Here is a 20,867-nt window from a genome sequence, read left to right as displayed (position 1 = left end):
ATATTTATATACAGACACACATATATTTATATACATACATATATTTATATACAGACATACATATATTTATATACATACATATATTTATATACAGACATACATATATTTATATACAGACATTCATATATTTATATACAGACATACATATATTTATATACATACATGTATTTATATACATACATATATTTATATACAGACATACATATATTTATATATATATACATACAGTACATATATTTATATACATACATATATTTATATACAGACATACATATATTTATATACAGACATACATTTCTTTCATGAAATTAGCAAGAGTCCCTGAGCTAGTGACGTATGGGATATACATTCCTACCAGGAGGGGCAAAGTTTCCCAAACCTCAAAATGCCTATAAATACACCCCTCACCACACCCACAAATCAGTTTTACAAACTTTGCCTCCCATGGAGGTGGTGAAGTAAGTTTGTGCTAGATTCTTCGTTGATATGCGCTTCGCAGCAGGCTGGAGCCCGGTTTTCCTCTCAGTGTGCAGTGAATGTCAGAGGGATGTGAAGAGAGTATTGCCTATTTGAATTCAATTATCTCCTTCTACGGGGTCTATTTCATAGGTTCTCTGTTATCGGTCGTAGAGATTAATCTCTTACCTCCCTTTTCAGATCGACGATATACTCTTATATATAACATTACCTCTACTGATTCTCGTTTCAGTACTGGTTTGGCTTTCTACTACATGTAGATGAGTGTCCTGGGGTAAGTAAGTCTTATTTTTGTGACACTCTAAGCTATGGTTGGGCACTTTTATATAAAGTTCTAAATATATGTGTTTAAACATTTATTTACCTTGATTCAGGATGTTCAACATTCCTTATTTCAGACAGTCAGTTTCATTATTTGGGATAATGCATTTGAATAATCAATTTTTTTCTTACCTTAAAATTTGACTTTTTCTCCTGTGGGCTGTTAGGCTCGCGGGGGCTGAAAATGCTTCATTTTATTGCGTCATTCTTGGCGCGGACTTTTTTGGCGCAAACAATTTTCTTTGTTATTTCCGGCGTCATACTTGTCGCCGGAAGTTGCGTAATTTTTTTGACGTTTTTGCGCCAAAAATGTTGGCGTTATCGGATGTGGCGTCATTTTTGGCGCTTAAAGCATTTAGGCGCCAAATAATGTGGGCGTCTTTTTTGGCGCTAAAAAATATGGGCATCATTATTGTCTCCACATTATTTAAGTCTCATTGTTTATTTGCTTCTGGTTGCTAGAAGCTTGTTCATTGGCTTTTTTTCCCATTCCTGAAACTGTCTTTTAAGGAATTTGATCAATTTTGCTTTATATGTTGTTTTTTCTATTACATATTGCAAGATGTCTCAGATTGACCCTGAATCAGAAGATACTTCTGGAAAATTGCTGCCTGATGCTGGATCTACCAAAGTTAAGTGTATTTGTTGTAAACTTGTGGTATCTGTTCCTCCGGCTGTTGTTTGTAATGAATGTCATGACAAACTTGTTAATGCAGATAATATTTCCTTTAGTAATGTTCCATTACCTGTTGCTGTTCCATCAACATCTAATATTCAGGTCTTTCCTGTTAACATAAGATATTTTGTTTCTAAATCTATTAAGAAGGCTATGTCTGTTATTCCTCCTTCTAGTAAACGTAAAAGGTCTTTTAAAACTTCTCATTTTTCAGATGAATTTTTAAATGAACATCATCATTCTGATTCTGATATTGATTCCTCTGGTTCAGAGGATTCTGTTTCAGAGGTTGATACTGATAAATCTTCATATTTATTTAAAATTGAATTTATTCGTTCTTTGCTTAAAGAAGTCTTAATTGCATTAGAAATAGAGGAATCTGGTCCTCCTGATACTAAATCTAAACGTTTGAATTCGTTTTTTAAATCTCCTGTAGTTATTCCAGAGGTTTTTCCCGTCCCTGATGCTATTTCTGAAGTAATTTCCAGGGAATGGAATAATTTGGGTAATTCATTTACCCCTTCTAAACGGTTTAAGCAATTATATCCTGTGCCATCTGACAGATTAGAGTTTTGGGACAAAATCCCTAAGGTTGATGGGGCTATCTCTACTCTTGCTAAACGTACTACTATTCCTACGGCAGATAGTACTTCCTTTAAGGATCCTTTAGATAGGAAAATTGAATCCTTTCTAAGAAAAGCTTACTTATGTTCAGGTAATCTTCTTAGACCTGCTATATCTTTAGCGGATGTTGCTGCAGCTTCAACTTTCTGGTTGGAAGCTTTAGCGCAACAAGTAACAGATCATAATTCCCATAGCATTGTTAATCTTCTTCAACATGCTAATAATTTTATTTGTGATGCCATCTTTGATATCATTAGGGTTGATGTCAGGTATATGTCTTTAGCTATTTTAGCTAGAAGAGCTTTATGGCTTAAAACTTGGAATGCTGATATGTCTTCTAAGTCAACTTTGCTTTCCCTTTCTTTCCAGGGTAATAAATTATTTGGTTCACAGTTGGATTCTATTATTTCAACTGTTACTGGGGGGAAAGGAACTTTTTTACCACAGGATAAAAAATCTAATGGTAAATTTAGGTCTACTAATCGTTTTCATTCCTTTCGTCACAATAAGGAACAAAAGCCTGATCCTTCCCCTACAGGAGCGGTATCAGTTTGGAAACCATCTCCTGTCTGGAATAAATCCAAGCCTTTTAGAAGCCAAAGCCAGCTCCCAAGTCAACATGAAGGTGCAGCCCTCATTCCAGCCCAGCTGGTAGGGGGCAGATTATGATTTTTCAAAGAAATTTGGATCAATTCGATTCACAATCTTTGGATCCTGTGCCATCTGACAGATTAGAGTTTTGGGACAAAATCCCTAAGGTTGATGGGGCTATCTCTACTCTTGCTAAACGTACTACTATTCCTACGGCAGATAGTACTTCCTTTAAGGATCCTTTAGATAGGAAAATTGAATCCTTTCTAAGAAAAGCTTACTTATGTTCAGGTAATCTTCTTAGACCTGCTATATCTTTAGCGGATGTTGCTGCAGCTTCAACTTTCTGGTTGGAAGCTTTAGCGCAACAAGTAACAGATCATAATTCCCATAGCATTGTTAATCTTCTTCAACATGCTAATAATTTTATTTGTGATGCCATCTTTGATATCATTAGGGTTGATGTCAGGTATATGTCTTTAGCTATTTTAGCTAGAAGAGCTTTATGGCTTAAAACTTGGAATGCTGATATGTCTTCTAAGTCAACTTTGCTTTCCCTTTCTTTCCAGGGTAATAAATTATTTGGTTCACAGTTGGATTCTATTATTTCAACTGTTACTGGGGGGAAAGGAACTTTTTTACCACAGGATAAAAAATCTAATGGTAAATTTAGGTCTACTAATCGTTTTCATTCCTTTCGTCACAATAAGGAACAAAAGCCTGATCCTTCCCCTACAGGAGCGGTATCAGTTTGGAAACCATCTCCTGTCTGGAATAAATCCAAGCCTTTTAGAAGCCAAAGCCAGCTCCCAAGTCAACATGAAGGTGCAGCCCTCATTCCAGCCCAGCTGGTAGGGGGCAGATTATGATTTTTCAAAGAAATTTGGATCAATTCGATTCACAATCTTTGGATCCAGAATATTGTTTCACAAGGGTACAGAATAGGCTTCAAGATAAGGCCTCCTGCAAGAAGATTTTTTCTTTCCCATGTCCCAGTAAATCCAGTGAAAGCTCAAGCATTTCTGAAATGTGTTTCAGATCTAGAGTTGGCTGGAGTAATTATGCCAGTTCCAGTTCTGGAACAGGGGCTGGGGTTTTACTCAAATCTCTTCATTGTACCAAAGAAGGAGAATTCCTTCAGGCCAGTTCTGGATTTAAAAATATTGAATCGTTATGTAAGGATACCAACATTCAAAATGGTAACTATAAGGACTATTCTGCCTTTTGTTCAGCAAGGGCATTATATGTCCACAATAGATTTACAAGATGCATATCTGCATATTCCGATTCATCCAGATCACTATCAGTTTCTGAGATTCTCTTTCCTAGACAAGCATTACCAGTTTGTGGCTCTGCCGTTTGGCCTAGCAACAGCTCCAAGGATTTTTACAAAGGTTCTCGGTGCCCTTCTATCTGTAATCAGAGAACAGGGTATTGTGCTATTTCCTTATTTGGACGATATCTTGGTACTTGCTCAGTCTTCACATTTAGCAGAATCTCATACGAATTGACTTGTGTTGTTTCTTCGAGAACATGGTTGGAGGATCAATTTACCAAAGAGTTCATTGATTCCTCAGACAAGGGTAACCTTTTTAGGTTTCCAGATAGATTCAGTGTCCATGACTCTGTCTCTGACGGACAAGAGACGTCTGAAATTGGTTTCAGCTTGTCGAAACCTTCAGTCTCAATCATTCCCTTCGGTAGCCTTATGCATGGAAATTCTAGGTCTTATGACTGCTGCATCGGACGCGATCCCCTTTGCTCGTTTTCACATGCGACCTCTTCAGCTCTGTATGCTGAACCAGTGGTGCAGGGATTATACAAAGATATCTCAATTAATATCTTTAAAACCGATTGTATGACACTCTCTGACGTGGTGGACAGACCACCATCGTTTAATTCAGGGGGCTTCTTTTGTTCTTCCGACCTGGACTGTGATTTCAACAGATGCAAGTCTGACAGGTTGGGGAGCTGTTTGGGGGTCTCTGACAGCACAAGGGGTTTGGGAATATCAGGAGGCGAGATTACCAATCAACATTTTGGAACTCCGTGCAATTTTCAGAGCTCTTCAGTCGTGGCCTCTTCTAAAGAGAGAGTCGTTCATTTGTTTTCAGACGGACAATGTCACAACCGTGGCATATGTCAATCATCAAGGAGGGACTCACAGTCCTCTGGCTATGAAAGAAGTATCTCGAATACTGGTATGGGCGGAATCCAGCTCCTGTCTAATTTCTGCGGTTCATATCCCAGGTATAGACAATTGGGAAGCGGATTATCTCAGTCGCCAAACATTAAATCCGGGCGAATGGTCTCTTCACCCAGAGGTATTTCGTCATATTGTTCAAATGTGGTGACTTCCAGAAATAGAGCTGATGGCTTCCCATCTAAACAAGAAGCTTCCCAGGTATCTGTCCAGATCCAGGGATCCTCAGGCGGAAGCAGTGGATGCATTGTCACTTCCTTGGAAGTATCATCCTGCCTATATCTTTCCGCCTCTAGTTCTTCTTCCAAGAGTGATTTCCAAGATTCTAAAGGAGCGTTCGTTTGTTCTGCTGGTGGCTCCAGCATGGCCTCACAGGTTTTGGTATGCGGATCTTGTCCGGATGGCTACTTGCCAACCGTGGACTCTTCCGTTAAGACCAGACCTTCTATCGCAAGGTCCTTTTTTCCATCAGGATCTCAAATCCTTAAATTTGAAGGTATGGAGATTGAACGCTTGATTCTCAGTCATAGAGGTTTCTCTGACTCCGTAATTAATACTATGTTACAGGCTCGTAAATCTGTATCTAGGAAGATATATTATCGAGTATGGAAGACTTACATTTCTTGGTGTTCTTCTCATCATTTTTCTTGGCATTCTTTTAGAATTCCTAGAATTTTACAGTTTCTTCAGGATGGTTTAGATAAAGGTTTGTCTGCAAGTTCCTTGAAAGGACAAATCTCTGCTCTTTCTGTTCTTTTTCACAGAAAGATTGCTAGTCTTCCTGATATTCATTGTTTTGTACAGGCTTTGGCTGGATATTAAATTACTTTCTTGGAAAGTTTTGTTTCTTTTGGCCATCTCTTCTGCTAGAATAGTTTCTGAATTATCTGCTCTTTCTTGTGAGTCTCCTTTTCTGATTTTTCATCAGGATAAGGCGGTGTTGCGAACTTCATTTAAATTTTTACCTAAGGTTGTGAATTCTAACAACATTAGTAGAGAAATTGTGGTTCCTTCATTGTGTCCTAATCCTAAGAATTCTAAGGAAAGATCGTTGCATTCTTTGGATGTAGTTAGAGCTTTGAAATATTATGTTGAAGCTACTAAAGATTTCTGAAAGACTTCTAGTCTATTTGTTATCTTTTCTGGTTCTAGGAAAGGTCAGAAGGCTTCTGCCATTTCCTTGGCATCTTGGTTAAAATCTTTGATTCATCATGCTTATGTTGAGTCGGGTAGAACTCCGCCTCAAAGGATTACAGCTCATTTGACTAGGTCAGTCTCTACTTCTTGGGCATTTAAGAATGAAGCTTCGATTGATCAGATTTGCAAAGCAGCAACTTGGTCTTCTTTGCATACTTTTACTAAATTCTACCATTTTGATGTGTTTTCTTCTTCTGAAGCAGTTTTTGGTAGAAAAGTACTTCAGGCAGCTGTTTCAGTTTGATTCTTCTGCTTATAATTTCAGTTTTTTTCATTATAAGATTTCAATTTTGTTTTGGGTGTGGATCATTTTTCAGCGGAATTGACTGTCTTTATTTTATCCCTCCCTCTCTAGTGACTCTTGCGTGGAAGTTCCACATCTTGGGTATTCATTATCCCATACGTCACTAGCTCATGGACTCTTGCTAATTTCATGAAAGAAAACATAATTTATGTAAGAACTTACCTGATAAATTAATTTCTTTCATAATAGCAAGAGTCCATGAGGACCACCCTTTTTGTGGTGGTTATGATTTTTTTGTATAAAGCACAATTATTCCAATTCCTTATTTTTTATGCTTTCGCACTTTTTTCTTATCACCCCACTTCTTGGCTATTCGTTAAACTGATTTGTGGGTGTGGTGAGGGGTGTATTTATAGGCATTTTGAGGTTTGGGAAACTTTGCCCCTCCTAGTAGGAATGTATATCCCATACGTCACTAGCTCATGGACTCTTGCTAATATGAAAGAAATGAATTTATCAGGTAAGTTCTTACATAAATTATGTTATATTTATATACATATATTTATATACAGACATATATTTCTATACAGACATACATATATTTCTATACAGACATACAGATATTTATATACAGACATACATATATTTATATACAGACATACATATATTTATATACAACAGACATACATATATTTATATACAGCCATACATATATTTATATACAGACATACATATATTTATATACAGACATACATATATTTATATACAACAGACATACATATATTTATATACAGACATACATATATTTATATACAACAGACATACATATATTTATATACAGATATACATATATTTATATACAGACATACATATATTTATATACAACAGACATACATATATTTATATACAACAGACATACATATATTTATATACAGACATACAGATATTTATATACAGACATACATACAGGGAGTGCAGAATTATTAGGCAAATGAGTATTTTGACCACATCATCCTCTTTATGCATGTTGTCTTACTCCAAGCTGTATAGGCTCGAAAGCCTACTACCAATTAAGCATATTAGGTGATGTGCATCTCTGTAATGAGAAGGGGTGTGGTCTAATGACATCAACACCCTATATCAGGTGTGCATAATTATTAGGCAACTTCCTTTCCTTTGGCAAAATGGGTCAAAAGAAGTACTTGACAGGCTCAGAAAAGTCAAAAATAGTGAGATATCTTGCAGAGGGATGCAGCACTCTTAAAATTGCAAAGCTTCTGAAGCGTGATCATCTAACAATCAAGCGTTTCATTCAAAATAGTCAACAGGGTCGCAAGAAGCGTGTGGAAAAACCAAGGCGCAAAATAACTGCCCATGAACTGAGAAAAGTCAAGCGTGCAGCTGCCAAGATGCCACTTGCCACCAGTTTGGCCATATTTCAGAGCTGCAACATCACTGGAGTGCCCAAAAGCACAAGGTGTGCAATACTCAGAGACATGGCCAAGGTAAGAAAGGCTGAAAGACGACCACCACTGAACAAGACACACAAGCTGAAACGTCAAGACTGGGCCAAGAAATATCTCAAGACTGATTTTTCTAAGGTTTTATGGACTGATGAAATGAGAGTGAGTCTTGATGGGCCAGACGGATGGGCCCGTGGCTGGATTGGTAAAGGGCAGAGAGCTCCAGTCCGACTCAGACGCCAGCAAGGTGGAGGTGGAGTACTGGTTTGGGCTGGTATCATCAAAGATGAGCTTGTGGGGCCTTTTCGGGTTGAGGATGGAGTCAAGCTCAACTCCCAGTCCTACTGCCAGTTTCTGGAAGACACCTTCTTCAAGCAGTGGTACAGGAAGAAGTCTGCATCCTTCAAGAAAAACATGATTTTCATGCAGGACAATGCTCCATCACACGCGTCCAAGTACTCCACAGCGTGGCTGGCAAGAAAGGGTATAAAAGAAGAAAATCTAATGACATGGCCTCCTTGTTCACCTGATCTGAACCCCATTGATAACCTGTGGTCCATCATCAAATGTGAGATTTACAAGGAGGGAAAACAGTACACCTCTCTGAACAGTGTCTGGGAGGCTGTGGTTGCTGCTGCATGCAATGTTGATGGTGAACAGATCAAAACACTGACAGAATCCATGGATGGCAGGCTTTTGAGTGTCCTTGCAAAGAAAAGTGGCTATATTGGTCACTGATTTGTTTTTGTTTTGTTTTTGAATGTCAGAAATGTATATTTGTGAATGTTGAGATGTTATATTGGTTTCACTGGTAAAAATAAATAATTGAAATGGGTATATATTTGTTTTTTGTTAAGTTGCCTAATAATTATGCACAGTAATAGTCACCTGCACACACAGATATCCCCCTAAAATAGCTATCACTAAAAACAAACTAAAAACTACTTCCAAAACTATTCAGCTTTGATATTAATGAGTTTTTTGGGTTCATTGAGAACATGGTTGTTGTTCAATAATAAAATTAATCCTCAAAAATACAACTTGCCTAATAATTCTGCACTCCCTGTATATTTATATACAGATATACATATATTTATATACAACAGACATACATATATTTATATACAACAGACATACATATATTTATATACAACAGACATACATATATTTATATACAGACATACATATATTTATATACAGACATACATATATTTATATACAGACATACATATATTTATATAAAACAGACATACATATATTTATATACAGACATACATATATTTATATACATACATATATTTATATACAGACATACATATATTTATATACAGGGCCGGACTGGTATCCTGGTAGGCCAATCCGGCCTTGTTTATATACAACAGACATACATATATTTATATACAGATATACATGTGTGTGTGATATGACTTGCTGTGTGTTGTGTAATATGTAGAGTAACAATGTGTGTTAAATAACATTCATATTTTAATAAGCCTTTGAATTGTTCTCTCATATTAAAGGGGCATTAAACATTGATATTGTAACAACAATTGTTTAATTATGCATAACAAAAGATTTAACTCTAAAAAAATAAGTTATTCAATTCTGAGAACTGGCAATTCAGATATTGCAGACTTTACAAGCCTAACTCTGCTACATGCATGTCCCTAACTGACCTCAGCAGGGGGAGTCCGATAAGGAACTGCAAAACAATGGACTAGATTGATAGACCTTCATAAGGTTGTCATATGGACATCAGTGTAAAACATAATGTTGACATTCCATTAAAGGGACAGTAAATACCTTATAATTATAGACATGTCTATTGTGTTGCTATAGAATAACAGATCAGACAAGTCTTAAAATTTTTAAAATAAATTAACATCCTTTTTACTGCAATTATTTTTCAATAGCCAAACTCCACATACCAGTTGCCTTATTTGAAGGAGTCAATCTGGGCTTTAGTCTGCAGACAAGAAGGCTAGTCACATAAAGCTAGTATAAAGTACTCTGTTTTGCAGTTGTTTTCAGTTAAACTCAAGTACATATATGTAGTAGGGTTAGCCTTAAGAAGTCAGCAGGTGCATTTCATATTCTTTGGAATAGAAATCGCTCAATTGTCACAGCTAAATTACATGAAAAGGGGCAAAATAAACCATGAAAATACATTGCAATGCTGTTTCATTATTCATAACTACATATTCTATATACAAATCTCAAGGTGTTTACTGTTCCTTTACATGTGCGTATTTGTCTTGTTATAGAAAAGTAGTCTCACTGGATATAATGTCCCACACTGAATGAGTGAATGACAACGGGTGTTGCAGGGTCGCTGTCTATGTTTTTCACCTACACTTCTGCCTAGCATGTGAAATTCATAAAGAAGCTATTGCTTTAGTAGCTGTCTTATCTCACTGTTTCAAAGCTGACCACTTGTCTCATTTGTGCTGAGAAGTGAATTTTTGAGATAAATGCAGATCTATTGATTGTAATGTAGTCAAAAATGTCACTCTAATTTACTAGAGCTTGTCATTTTAAAACCATCACCCTTGCACTTCTGCAATGTTGTGACTCTTTGTTTATGTGAGATATTTGTCTCATGAACATGTTTCTCCAACATTGGTGTGTCCGGTCCACGGCGTCATCCTTACTTGTGGGATATTCTCTTCCCCAACAGGAAATGGCAAAGAGTCCCAGCAAAGCTGGTCACATGATCCCTCCTAGGCTCCGCCCACCCCAGTCATTCTCTTTGCCGTTGTACAGGCAACATCTCCAAGGAGATGGTTAAGAGTTTTTTTGGTGTTTAAATGTAGTTTTATTCTTCTATCAAGTGTTTGTTATTTTAAAATAGTGCTGGTATGTACTATTTACTCTGAAACAGAAAAGGATGAAGATTTCTGTTTGTAAGAGGAAGATGATTTTAGCAGACAGTTACTAAAATCGATTGCTGTTTCCACACAGGACTGTTGAGATGAAGTAACTTCAGTTGGGGAAACAGTTAGCAGACTTTTCTGCTTAAGGTATGACTGGCCATATTTCTAACAAGACCATGTAATGCTGGAAGGCTGTCATTTCCCCTCATGGGGACCGGTAAGCCATTTTCTTAGTTTAACATAAAAGAATAAAGGGCTTCAAAAAGGGCTTAAAAACTGGTAGACATTTTTCTGGGCTAAAACGATTGCTTTATTAGGCATATTATACAGATTCTAACTAATTATTGGTGTTATAATCTTGGGGAAACGTTTAGGAAAACGGCAGGCACTGTGTTGGACACCTTTTTCAGTTGGGGGCCTTTCTAGTTATAGACAGAGCCTCATTTTCGCGCCAATAATGCGCAGTTGTTTTTGGAGAGCAAGGCATGCAGATGCATGTGTCAGGAGCTAAGAATCACTGAAAAAGCTTATAGAAGGCGTCTTGTGGTATCGTATTCCCCTCTGGGCTTGGTTGGGTCTCAGCAAAGCATATAGCTGGGACTGTATAGGGGTTAAATGTAAAACGGCTCCGGTTCCGTTAATTTAAGGGTTAAAGCTCTGAAATTTGGTGTGCAATACTTTTAATGCTTTAAGACACTGTGGTGAAATTTTGGTGAATTTTGAACAATTCCTTCATACTTTTTCACATATTCAGTAATAAAGTGTTTTCAGTTTGAAATTTAAAGTGACAGTAACGGTTTTATTTTAAAACGTTTTTTGTGCTTTGTTGACAAGTTTAAGCCTGTTTAACATGTCTGTACCATCAGATAAGCTATGTTCTATATGTATGAAAGCCAATGTGTCTCCCCATTTAAATTTATGTGATAATTGTGCCATAGTGTCCAAACAAAGTAAGGACAGTAATGCCACAGATAATGATATTGCCCAAGATGATTCCTCAAGTGAAGGGAGTAAACATGATACTACATCCCCTACTGTGTCTACACCAGTTATGCCCACACAGGAGGCCCCTAGTACATCTAGTGCGCCAATACTTATTACCATGCAACAATTAACGGCTGTAATGGATAACTCCATAGCAAATCTTTTATCCAAAATGCCTACTTATCAGAGAAAGCGCGATTGCCCTGTTTTAAACACTGAAGAGCAAGAGGACGCTGATGATAACTGTTCTGACATACCCTCACACCAATCTCAAGGGGCCATGAGGGAGGTTTTGTCTGATGGAGAAATTTCAGATTCAGGAAAAATTTCTCATCAAGCTGAACCTGATGTTGTGACATTTAAATTTAAATTAGAACATCTCCGCGCACTGCTTAAGGAGGTGTTATCTACTCTGGATGATTGTGACAATTTGGTCATTCCAGAGAAATTATGTAAGATGGACAAGTTCCTAGAGGTTCCGGTGCCCCCCGACGCTTTTCCTATACCCAAGCGGGTGGCGGACATAGTAAATAAAGAGTGGGAAAGGCCCGGCATACCTTTTGTTCCCCCCCCTATATTTAAGAAATTATTTCCTATAGTCGACCCCAGAAAGGACTTATGGCAGACAGTCCCCAAGGTCGAGGGGGCGGTTTCTACTCTAAACAAACGCACTACTATTCCTATCGAAGATAGTTGTGCTTTCAAAGATCCTATGGATAAGAAATTAGAGGGTTTGCTTAAAAAGATTTTTGTACAGCAAGGTTACCTTCTGCAACCAATTTCATGCATTGTTCCTGTCACTACGGCAGCGTGTTTCTGGTTCGAGGAACTAGAAAAATCGCTCAATAAAGAATCTTCGTATGAGGAGGTTATGGACAGAGTTCAAGCACTTAAATTGGCTAACTCTTTTGTTTTAGATGCCGCTTTGCAATTAGCTAGATTAGCGGCGAAAAATTCAGGGTTTGCTATCGTGGCGCGCAGAGCGCTTTGGCTAAAGTCTTGGTCAGCGGATGTGTCTTCCAAGACAAAATTGCTTAACATTCCTTTCAAAGGTAAAACATTATTTGGACCTGATTTGAAAGAGATTATTTCAGACATCACTGGAGGAAAGGGCCACGCCCTCCCACAGGATAGGTCTTTTAAGGCTAAAAATAAGCCTAATTTTCGTCCCTTTCGCAGAAATGGACCAGCCTCTAATTCTACATCCTCTAAGCAAGAGGGTAATACTTCACAACCCAAACCAGCCTGGAAACCAATGCAAGGCTGGAACAAGGGTAAGCAGGCCAAGAAGCCTACCACTGCTACCAAAACAGCATGAAGGGATAGCCCCCGATCCGGGACCGGATCTGGTGGGGGGCAGACTTTCTCTCTTTGCTCAGGCTTGGGCAAGAGATGTTCAGGATCCTTGGGCGCTAGAAATAGTTTCTCAAGGTTATCTCCTGGAATTCAAGGAACTACCCCCAAGGGGAAGGTTCCACAGGTCTCAATTATCTTCAAACCAAATAAAAAGACAGGCATTCTTACATTGTGTAGAAGACCTGTTAAAGATGGGAGTGATTCATCCAGTTCCAATAAGAGAACAAGGGATGGGTTTTTATTCCAACCTGTTCATAGTTCCCAAAAAAGAGGGAACATTCAGACCAATTTTGGATCTCAAGATCCTAAACAAATTTCTCAGGGTACCATCGTTCAAAATGGAAACTATTCGAACGATCCTACCTACTATCCAGGAAAATCAATTTATGACTACCGTGGATTTAAAGGATGCGTACCTACATATTCCTATCCACAAGGAACATCATCAGTTCCTAAGGTTCGCTTTTCTGGACAAGCATTACCAGTTTGTGGCACTTCCATTCGGATTAGCCACTGCTCCAAGGATTTTCACAAAGGTACTAGGGTCCCTTCTAGCGGTTCTAAGACCAAGGGGCATTGCAGTAGTACCTTACTTGGACGACATCCTGATTCAAGCGTCGTCTCTGTCAAAAGCAAAGGCTCATACGGACATCGTCCTAGCCTTTCTCAGATCTCACGGATGGAAGGTGAACAAAGAAAAAAGTTCTCTGTCCCCGTCAACAAGAGTTCCCTTCTTGGGAACAATAATAGATTCCTTAGAAATGAGGATTTTTCTGACAGAGGTCAGAAAATCAAAAATTCTAAGCTCTTGTCAAGTACTTCATTCTGTTCTTCGTCCTTCCATAGCGCAGTGCATGGAAGTAATAGGATTGATGGTTGCAACAATGGACTTAGTTCCTTTTGCACGAATTCATCTAAGACCATTACAACTGTGCATGCTCAGACAGTGGAATGGGGATTATACAGACTTGTCTCAGATGATTCAAGTAGATCAAAAGACCAGAGATTCACTCCGTTGGTGGCTGACCCTGGACAATCTGTCACAGGGAATGAGCTTCCGCAGACCAGAGTGGGTCATTGTCACGACCGACGCCAGCCTGGTGGGCTGGGGCGCGGTCTGGGAACCCCTGAAAGCTCAGGGTCTATGGTCTCGGGAAGAATCTCTTCTCCCGATAAACATTCTGGAACTGAGAGCGATATTCAATGCTCTCAAAGCTTGGCCTCATCTAGCAAAGGCCAAATTCATAAGGTTTCAATCAGACAACATGACGACTGTTGCATATATCAATCATCAGGGGGGAACAAGGAGTTCCCTGGCGATGGAAGAAGTGACCAAAATAATTCAATGGGCGGAGGATCACTCCTGCCACTTGTCTGCGATCCACATCCCAGGAGTGGAAAATTGGGAAGCGGATTTTCTGAGTCGTCAGACATTCCATCCGGGGGAGTGGGAACTCCATCCGGAAATCTTTGCCCAAATAACTCAATTATGGGGCATTCCAGACATGGATCTGATGGCGTCTCATCAGAACTTCAAGGTTCCTTGCTATGGGTCCAGATCCAGGGATCCAAAGGCGACTCTAGTAGATGCACTAGTAGCACCTTGGACCTTCAACCTAGCTTATGTATTCCCACCGTTTCCTCTCATTCCCAGGCTGGTAGCCAGGATCAATCAGGGTGATCTTGATAGCTCCTGCGTGGCCACGCAGGACTTGGTATGCAGACCTGGTGAATATGTCATCGGCTCCACCATGGAAGCTACCTTTGAGACAGGACCTTCTTGTTCAAGGTCCATTCGAACATCCGAATCTGGTTTCCCTCCAGCTGACGGCTTGGAGATTGAACGCTTGATTTTATCAAAGCGTGGGTTTTCAGATTCTGTAATAGATACTCTGATTCAGGCTAGAAAGCCTGTAACTAGAAAAATTTACCATAAAATATGGAAAAAATATATCTGTTGGTGTGAATCCAAAGGATTGCCATGGAACAAGATAAAGATTCCTAAGATTCTATCCTTTCTACAAGAAGGTTTGGAGAAAGGATTATCTGCAAGTTCTCTAAAGGGACAGATTTCTGCTTTATCTGTCTTACTACACAAACGACTGGCAGCTATGCCAGATGTTCAAGCATTTGTTCAGGCTCTGGTTAGGATCAAGCCTGTTTACAGACCTTTGACTCCTCCCTGGAGTCTAAATCTAGTTCTTTCAGTTCTTCAAGGGGTTCCGTTTGAACCCTTACATTCCGTAGATATTAAGTTACTATCTTGGAAAGTTTTGTTTTTGGTTACAATCTCTTCTGCTAGAAGAGTTTCAGAGTTATCTGCTGTGGTTTTGCGTACTAAGCCTGGTTTTCTTCCTAAAGTTGTTTCTAACAAAAATATTAACCAGGAGATAGTTGTACCTTCTTTGTGTCCGAATCCAGTTTCAAAGAAGGAACGTTTGTTACACAATTTGGATGTAGTCCGTGCTCTAAAATTCTATTTAGAGGCTACTAAAGATTTCAGACAAACATCTTCCTTGTTTGTTGTTTATTCTGGTAAAAGGAGAGGTCAAAAAGGGACTTCTACCTCTCTTTCCTTTTGGCTTAAAAGCATTATCCGATTGACTTATGAGACTGCCGGACGGCAGCCTCCTGAAAGAATCACAGCTCACTCCACTAGGGCTGTGGCTTCCACATGGGCATTCAAGAACGAGGCTTCTGTTGACCAGATATGTAAGGCAGCGACTTGGTCGTCACTGCACACTTTTGCCAAATTTTACAAATTTGATACTTTTGCTTCTTCGGAGGCTATTTTTGGGAGAAAGGTTTTGCAAGCCGTGGTGCCTTCCATTTAGGTGACCTGATTTGCTCCCTCCCTTCATCCGTGTCCTAAAGCTTTGGTATTGGTTCCCACAAGTAAGGATGACGCCGTGGACCGGACACACCAATGTTGGAGAAAACAGAATTTATGCTTACCTGATAAATTACTTTCTCCAACGGTGTGTCCGGTCCACGGCCCGCCCTGGTTTTTTAATCAGGTCTGATGAATTATTTTCTCTAACTACAGTCACCACGGTATCATATGGTTTCTCCTATATATATTTCCTCCTGTCCGTCGGTCGAATGACTGGGGTGGGCGGAGCCTAGGAGGGATCATGTGACCAGCTTTGCTGGGACTCTTTGCCATTTCCTGTTGGGGAAGAGAATATCCCACAAGTAAGGATGACGCCGTGGACCGGACACACCGTTGGAGAAAGTAATTTATCAGGTAAGCATAAATTCTGTTTTTTGTGAATCTACATCAATAATAGCTTTGCTAACAAAATGACAGTGGCTTGCCTTGTCTATTAAAGCAACAAGACCAAATTGGTGCCTCCCAATAAGGCAAGTGGTGGGGCTGCTGAAAAACAATTGCAGCAAACAAGGTATTAACTAAAAAATGTTCACACTCAAAATGTATGTTAATTTACTGAAAGACTGCAGAAATATAGTCTTTCAGTAAATTAAGTATTGTACCGTTTTTTTGTATTACTCCTTATTGTCTGCTCTTTATTCGTGTCTCACAGCTTTGATTGCAGCAATTCCATCTATGGCCAGACCTTGAATCCGCACAACCACTCTAAGACCTGCGGGGGTTCCAGTGGCGGAGAAGCAGCTCTTGTTGCTGGTGGAGGATCAGTCCTAGGCGTAGGCTCAGATGTCTTAGGAAGCATACGAATGCCTTCCAGTTTTTGTGGCATCTGTGGACTCAAACCCTCAGGGTACCGATTAAGGTTTGTTTTTGTCTTCTGGAAAAGTAACTATAATTTAGGGGTGATGCCATCTGCAGCCAAGGGGGTGGTGCAGAACTGACAAATGCCTCCCTCGCTTTGATACATAGCTAGAGTTTTTAGTCCTTGGTATAGACAGTAAGAGAGCCTTAAAGAGACAAGGTACTAGGCAAAAAGCTGTATTCAAAACTGCTGCGGGACACTTTTTCAAATGGTCTTGGCTCTCTCCCTCCCCCACTGTGTCATTGGGATGAGTCATACAGAGATAGTTTTATCTAATGACACTCAGTTACATTACAATACAAAACAATATTTTGCCTAAACATCTAGCTCCATAGTAAGTTTACATTGGTTTGGCAATGTTGGGACTGCAAATTTATACAAATTATTTTTAAAAGAAACACAGTAAGAGAAATCTTCAGCCATCTATAAATAATCCTATCTATCTATTCTGCAAGTACAGGCACTTAAAGGGGTCAATTTATTATTGTGCGGACGGACATGATACAATATAGCGGATCATGTCCGCCGCACAACGATAAATGCTGACAGCATACGCTCTCGGCATTTATCATTGCACCAGCAGTTCAGTAATACCACCCCTGCAGATTTGCGGCCAATCGGCCGCTAGCAGGGGGTGTCATTCAACGTTGATCGTAATTGATCGGGCAGATGGATTGCTGTCCGCTACCTCAGAGGTGGCCGACAAGTTAAGGAGCAGCGATCTTAGGACCGCTGCTTCTTAACTTCCGCTTCAGGCGGAACTGAATCTGAGTGGGTCGGAAACAGCATCCGCTGCTTCATAAATCGACCCCAAAGTCCTAAATTAAACCTTTCTTTCATGTAATTGGCAAGAGTCCATGAGCTAGTGACGTATGGGATATACAATCCTACCAAGAGGGGGAAAGTTTCACAAACCTCAAAATGCCTATAAATACACCCCTCACCACACCCACAATTCAGTTTTACAAACTTTGCCTCCTATGGAGGTGGTGAAGTAAGTTTGTGCTAAGATTTCTACGTTGATATGCGCTTCTCAGCATGCTGAAGCCCGATTCCTCTCAGAGTACAGTGAATGTCAGAGGGCCTGCCAACAGAACTGGCCTGCGGAGTTCCACAAGGATCTATCCTGTCTCCCATGCTATTCGCAATTTACTTACTACCACTGAGGGACATCATTAACCGACATGGCCTAAGGTATCATTGTTACGCTGATGACACACAACTCTACTTCTCCTTTGCTCCAGATACTACAGACCCAGCATGCCGCATAAACAGTTGCTTAACAGACCTCATAGAATGGATGAATGCTAGCTGTCTCAAAGTGAACCCGGACAAAACAGAGTTACTCTTGGTGAGGGGACCCCGGGCATCAAAAATATCCCACGATCACCCAACTGGCCTGGAGCTTGGAGGCTCTGAACTCGTTAGTTCAGCAAAAGTACGAAACCTCGGAGTACTGATTGACGCTGGACTGTCTTTTAAACAGCAGATTTCCTCCGTAATAAAATCTGCCTACTTTCATCTGAAAAACATAGCCAGGATACAACACTTAATTCCACCGGATGATATGCCAACATTAATCCATGCATTTGTATCCTCTAGGCTAGATTACTGCAATGCACTTAACTTGGGCCTCCCAAAAAAAGAACTCCATCTCCTTCAAACAGTACAAAACGTAGCAGCAAGACTATTGACCAATCAAACTCGCTCCTGCCACATAACACCTGTTCTCCACTCCCTGCATTGGCTTCCAATTAAATGGCAAACATATTTTAAAATTGGCCTGCTGACCTTCAAAGCCTTAAACAACCAAGGCCCACAGCACCTGAAAGAGCTCCTGACACCCTACATGCCATCCCGTTCACTTAGGTCAGCCAACACATCCCTCCTCTCAGTGCCAAGAATAAGGACAAACTCAGGCTCCAGAGCATTCTGCCACGCTGCGCCTACTTTCTGGAACTCTTTACCGTGCGCAATCAGAGAGGCACCGTCCTTACAGACTTTTAAAAAAAAGCTAAAGACCCACTTCTTCCATCAGGCATTCAGTCCGCTTATCTGACCTTCAGAAACTCCTAACTTTTATGTCTTATGTTGGTACAGTATATTTGTAAAGTGCTTTGAGTCTCACAGGGAGAAAAGCGCTATATAAATCGCAAATTATTATTATTATTATTACAAATTATTATGTGAAGGGAGTATCACCTATTGAATGCAATGGTTTTCCTCACGGGATCTATTTCATAGGTTCTCTGTTATCGGTCGTAGAGATTCATCTCCTACCTCCCTTTTCAGATCGATGATATACTCTAATATTCCATTACCTCTACTGATTCTCGTTTCAGTACTGGTTTTGCTATCTGCTATATGTGGATGGGTGTCTTTTGGTAAGTATGTTTTCATTACTTAAGACACTCTCAGCTATGGTTTGGCACTTTATGTATTTATATAAAGTTCTAAATATATGTATTGTACTTATATTTGCCATGATTCAGGTTTTCAGTATATTTCCTTTTTGCAGACTGTCAGTTTTATATCTGGGAAATGCTTTTTTGTGAAAATTTATTTCTTACCTGGTATATAGTCTCTTTTTCAAATTGACTGTCTTTTAAATTTGCGGGCAGAATTAGGCTCGCGAGGGCGCAAAATGACAAAGTTTATTGCGTCATTCTTGGCACGAGATTTTTTGGTGCGAAGTTACGTTCATTGACGCAAAATTCATCATTTCTGGCGTCTTAGTTGATGCAGAGTCCTTCACAAGGTTGCGTCATCTATGATGCGAGTGTGTCGTTTCCGAAGTTTTTTGCGCCAAAAAATATTTTTCTGTTTGTTGTGCATTATACTTGGCGCCAAATATTTTCATTATTTAAGACCCCATTCCTATTTGCCTCTTGCCTTTTTTCTATGTCAGAGGGCTATTCTGTTTGCATTTTTCCCATTCCTGAAACTGCCATATAAGGAAATTGATAATTTTGCTTTATATGTTGTTTTTTTCTCTTACATTTGCAAGATGTCTCAATCTGATCCTGTCTCAGAATTCACTGTTGGATCCCTGCAGCCTGATAATAGTTCTACCAAAGCTAAGTGCATTTTTTGTAAACTTGTGGAGATTATACCTCCAGCTGTGGTTTGTAATAGTTGTCATGACAAACTTTTACATGCAGAAAATGTATCCATCAGTAGTAGTTCATTACCTGTTACTGTTCCCTCAACATCTAATGCACAAGATATACCTGTAAATTTAAAAGAATTTGTTTCTGATTCTATTCAGAAGGCTTTGTCTACCATTCCGCCTTCTAATAAACGTAAATAAACATAAAAGGTCTTTTAAAACTTCTCATAGAGTTGATGAAATTTCAAATTACCGGCATCATACTGATTTATCTTTCTCTGATGAGGATCTATCTGATTCAGAAGATCCTGCCTCAGATATTGACACTGACAAATCATCATATTTATTTAAAATGGAGTATATTCATTATTTATTAAAGGAAGTGTTGATTACATTAGATATGGAGGAAACTAGTCCTCTTGATATTAAAACTAGTAAACGTTTAAATTCTGTTTATAAACCTCCTTTGGTTATTCCAGAGGTTTTTCCAGTTCCTGATGCTATTTCTGATATGATTTCTAAAGAATGGAATAGGCCTGGTACTTCTTCCTTCTTCAAGGTTTAAAAAATTGTATCCTTTGTCAGCAGTTGGATTGGAGTTTTGGGAAAAAATCCCCAAAGTTGATGGGGCTATCTCTACTCTTGCTAAACGTACTACTATTCCTACGGAAGATAGTAATTCTTGTAAAGATCCTTTAGGTAGGAAACTTGAATCTTATCTAAGGAAGGCTTATTTATATTCAGGTCATCTTCTTAGGCCTGCAATTTCTTTGGCTGATGTTGCAGCTGCTTCAACTTTCTGGTTGGAAACTTTAGCGCAACAAGTATCGGATCATGATTTGTCTAGCATTGTTAAGTTGATTCAACATGATAATAATTTCATTTGTGATGCCATTTTTGATATCTACAAAATTGATGTTAGATATGTCTTTAGCTATTTTAGATAGAAGAGCTTTGTGGCTGAATCTTGGAATGCTGACATGACTTCTAAGTCCAG

The 20,867-nt window shown here is 39.2% G+C and overlaps 1 protein-coding gene across 2 annotated transcripts in view; it reads left to right on the top strand.

Annotated features, from left to right (window-relative positions):
* LOC128641013 (vitamin D3 hydroxylase-associated protein-like) overlaps positions 1 to 20,867 on the top strand; it is a 166,089-nt gene that overhangs the window by 42,104 nt on the left and 103,118 nt on the right. For both annotated transcript variants that reach the window (XM_053693531.1, XM_053693532.1), the window contains exon 5: positions 16,555 to 16,761. In XM_053693531.1, coding sequence (XP_053549506.1) covers positions 16,555 to 16,761 — 207 coding nt within the window. The remainder of the gene's footprint in view (positions 1 to 16,554; positions 16,762 to 20,867) is intronic.

Source organism: Bombina bombina, chromosome 10 (assembly GCF_027579735.1).
Source record: "Bombina bombina isolate aBomBom1 chromosome 10, aBomBom1.pri, whole genome shotgun sequence".
Classification (NCBI taxonomy): Eukaryota; Metazoa; Chordata; class Amphibia; order Anura; family Bombinatoridae; genus Bombina; species Bombina bombina.
The sequence above is the reverse complement of the archived record's forward strand: the minus strand, read 5'-3'. Positions and strand labels throughout refer to the sequence as shown.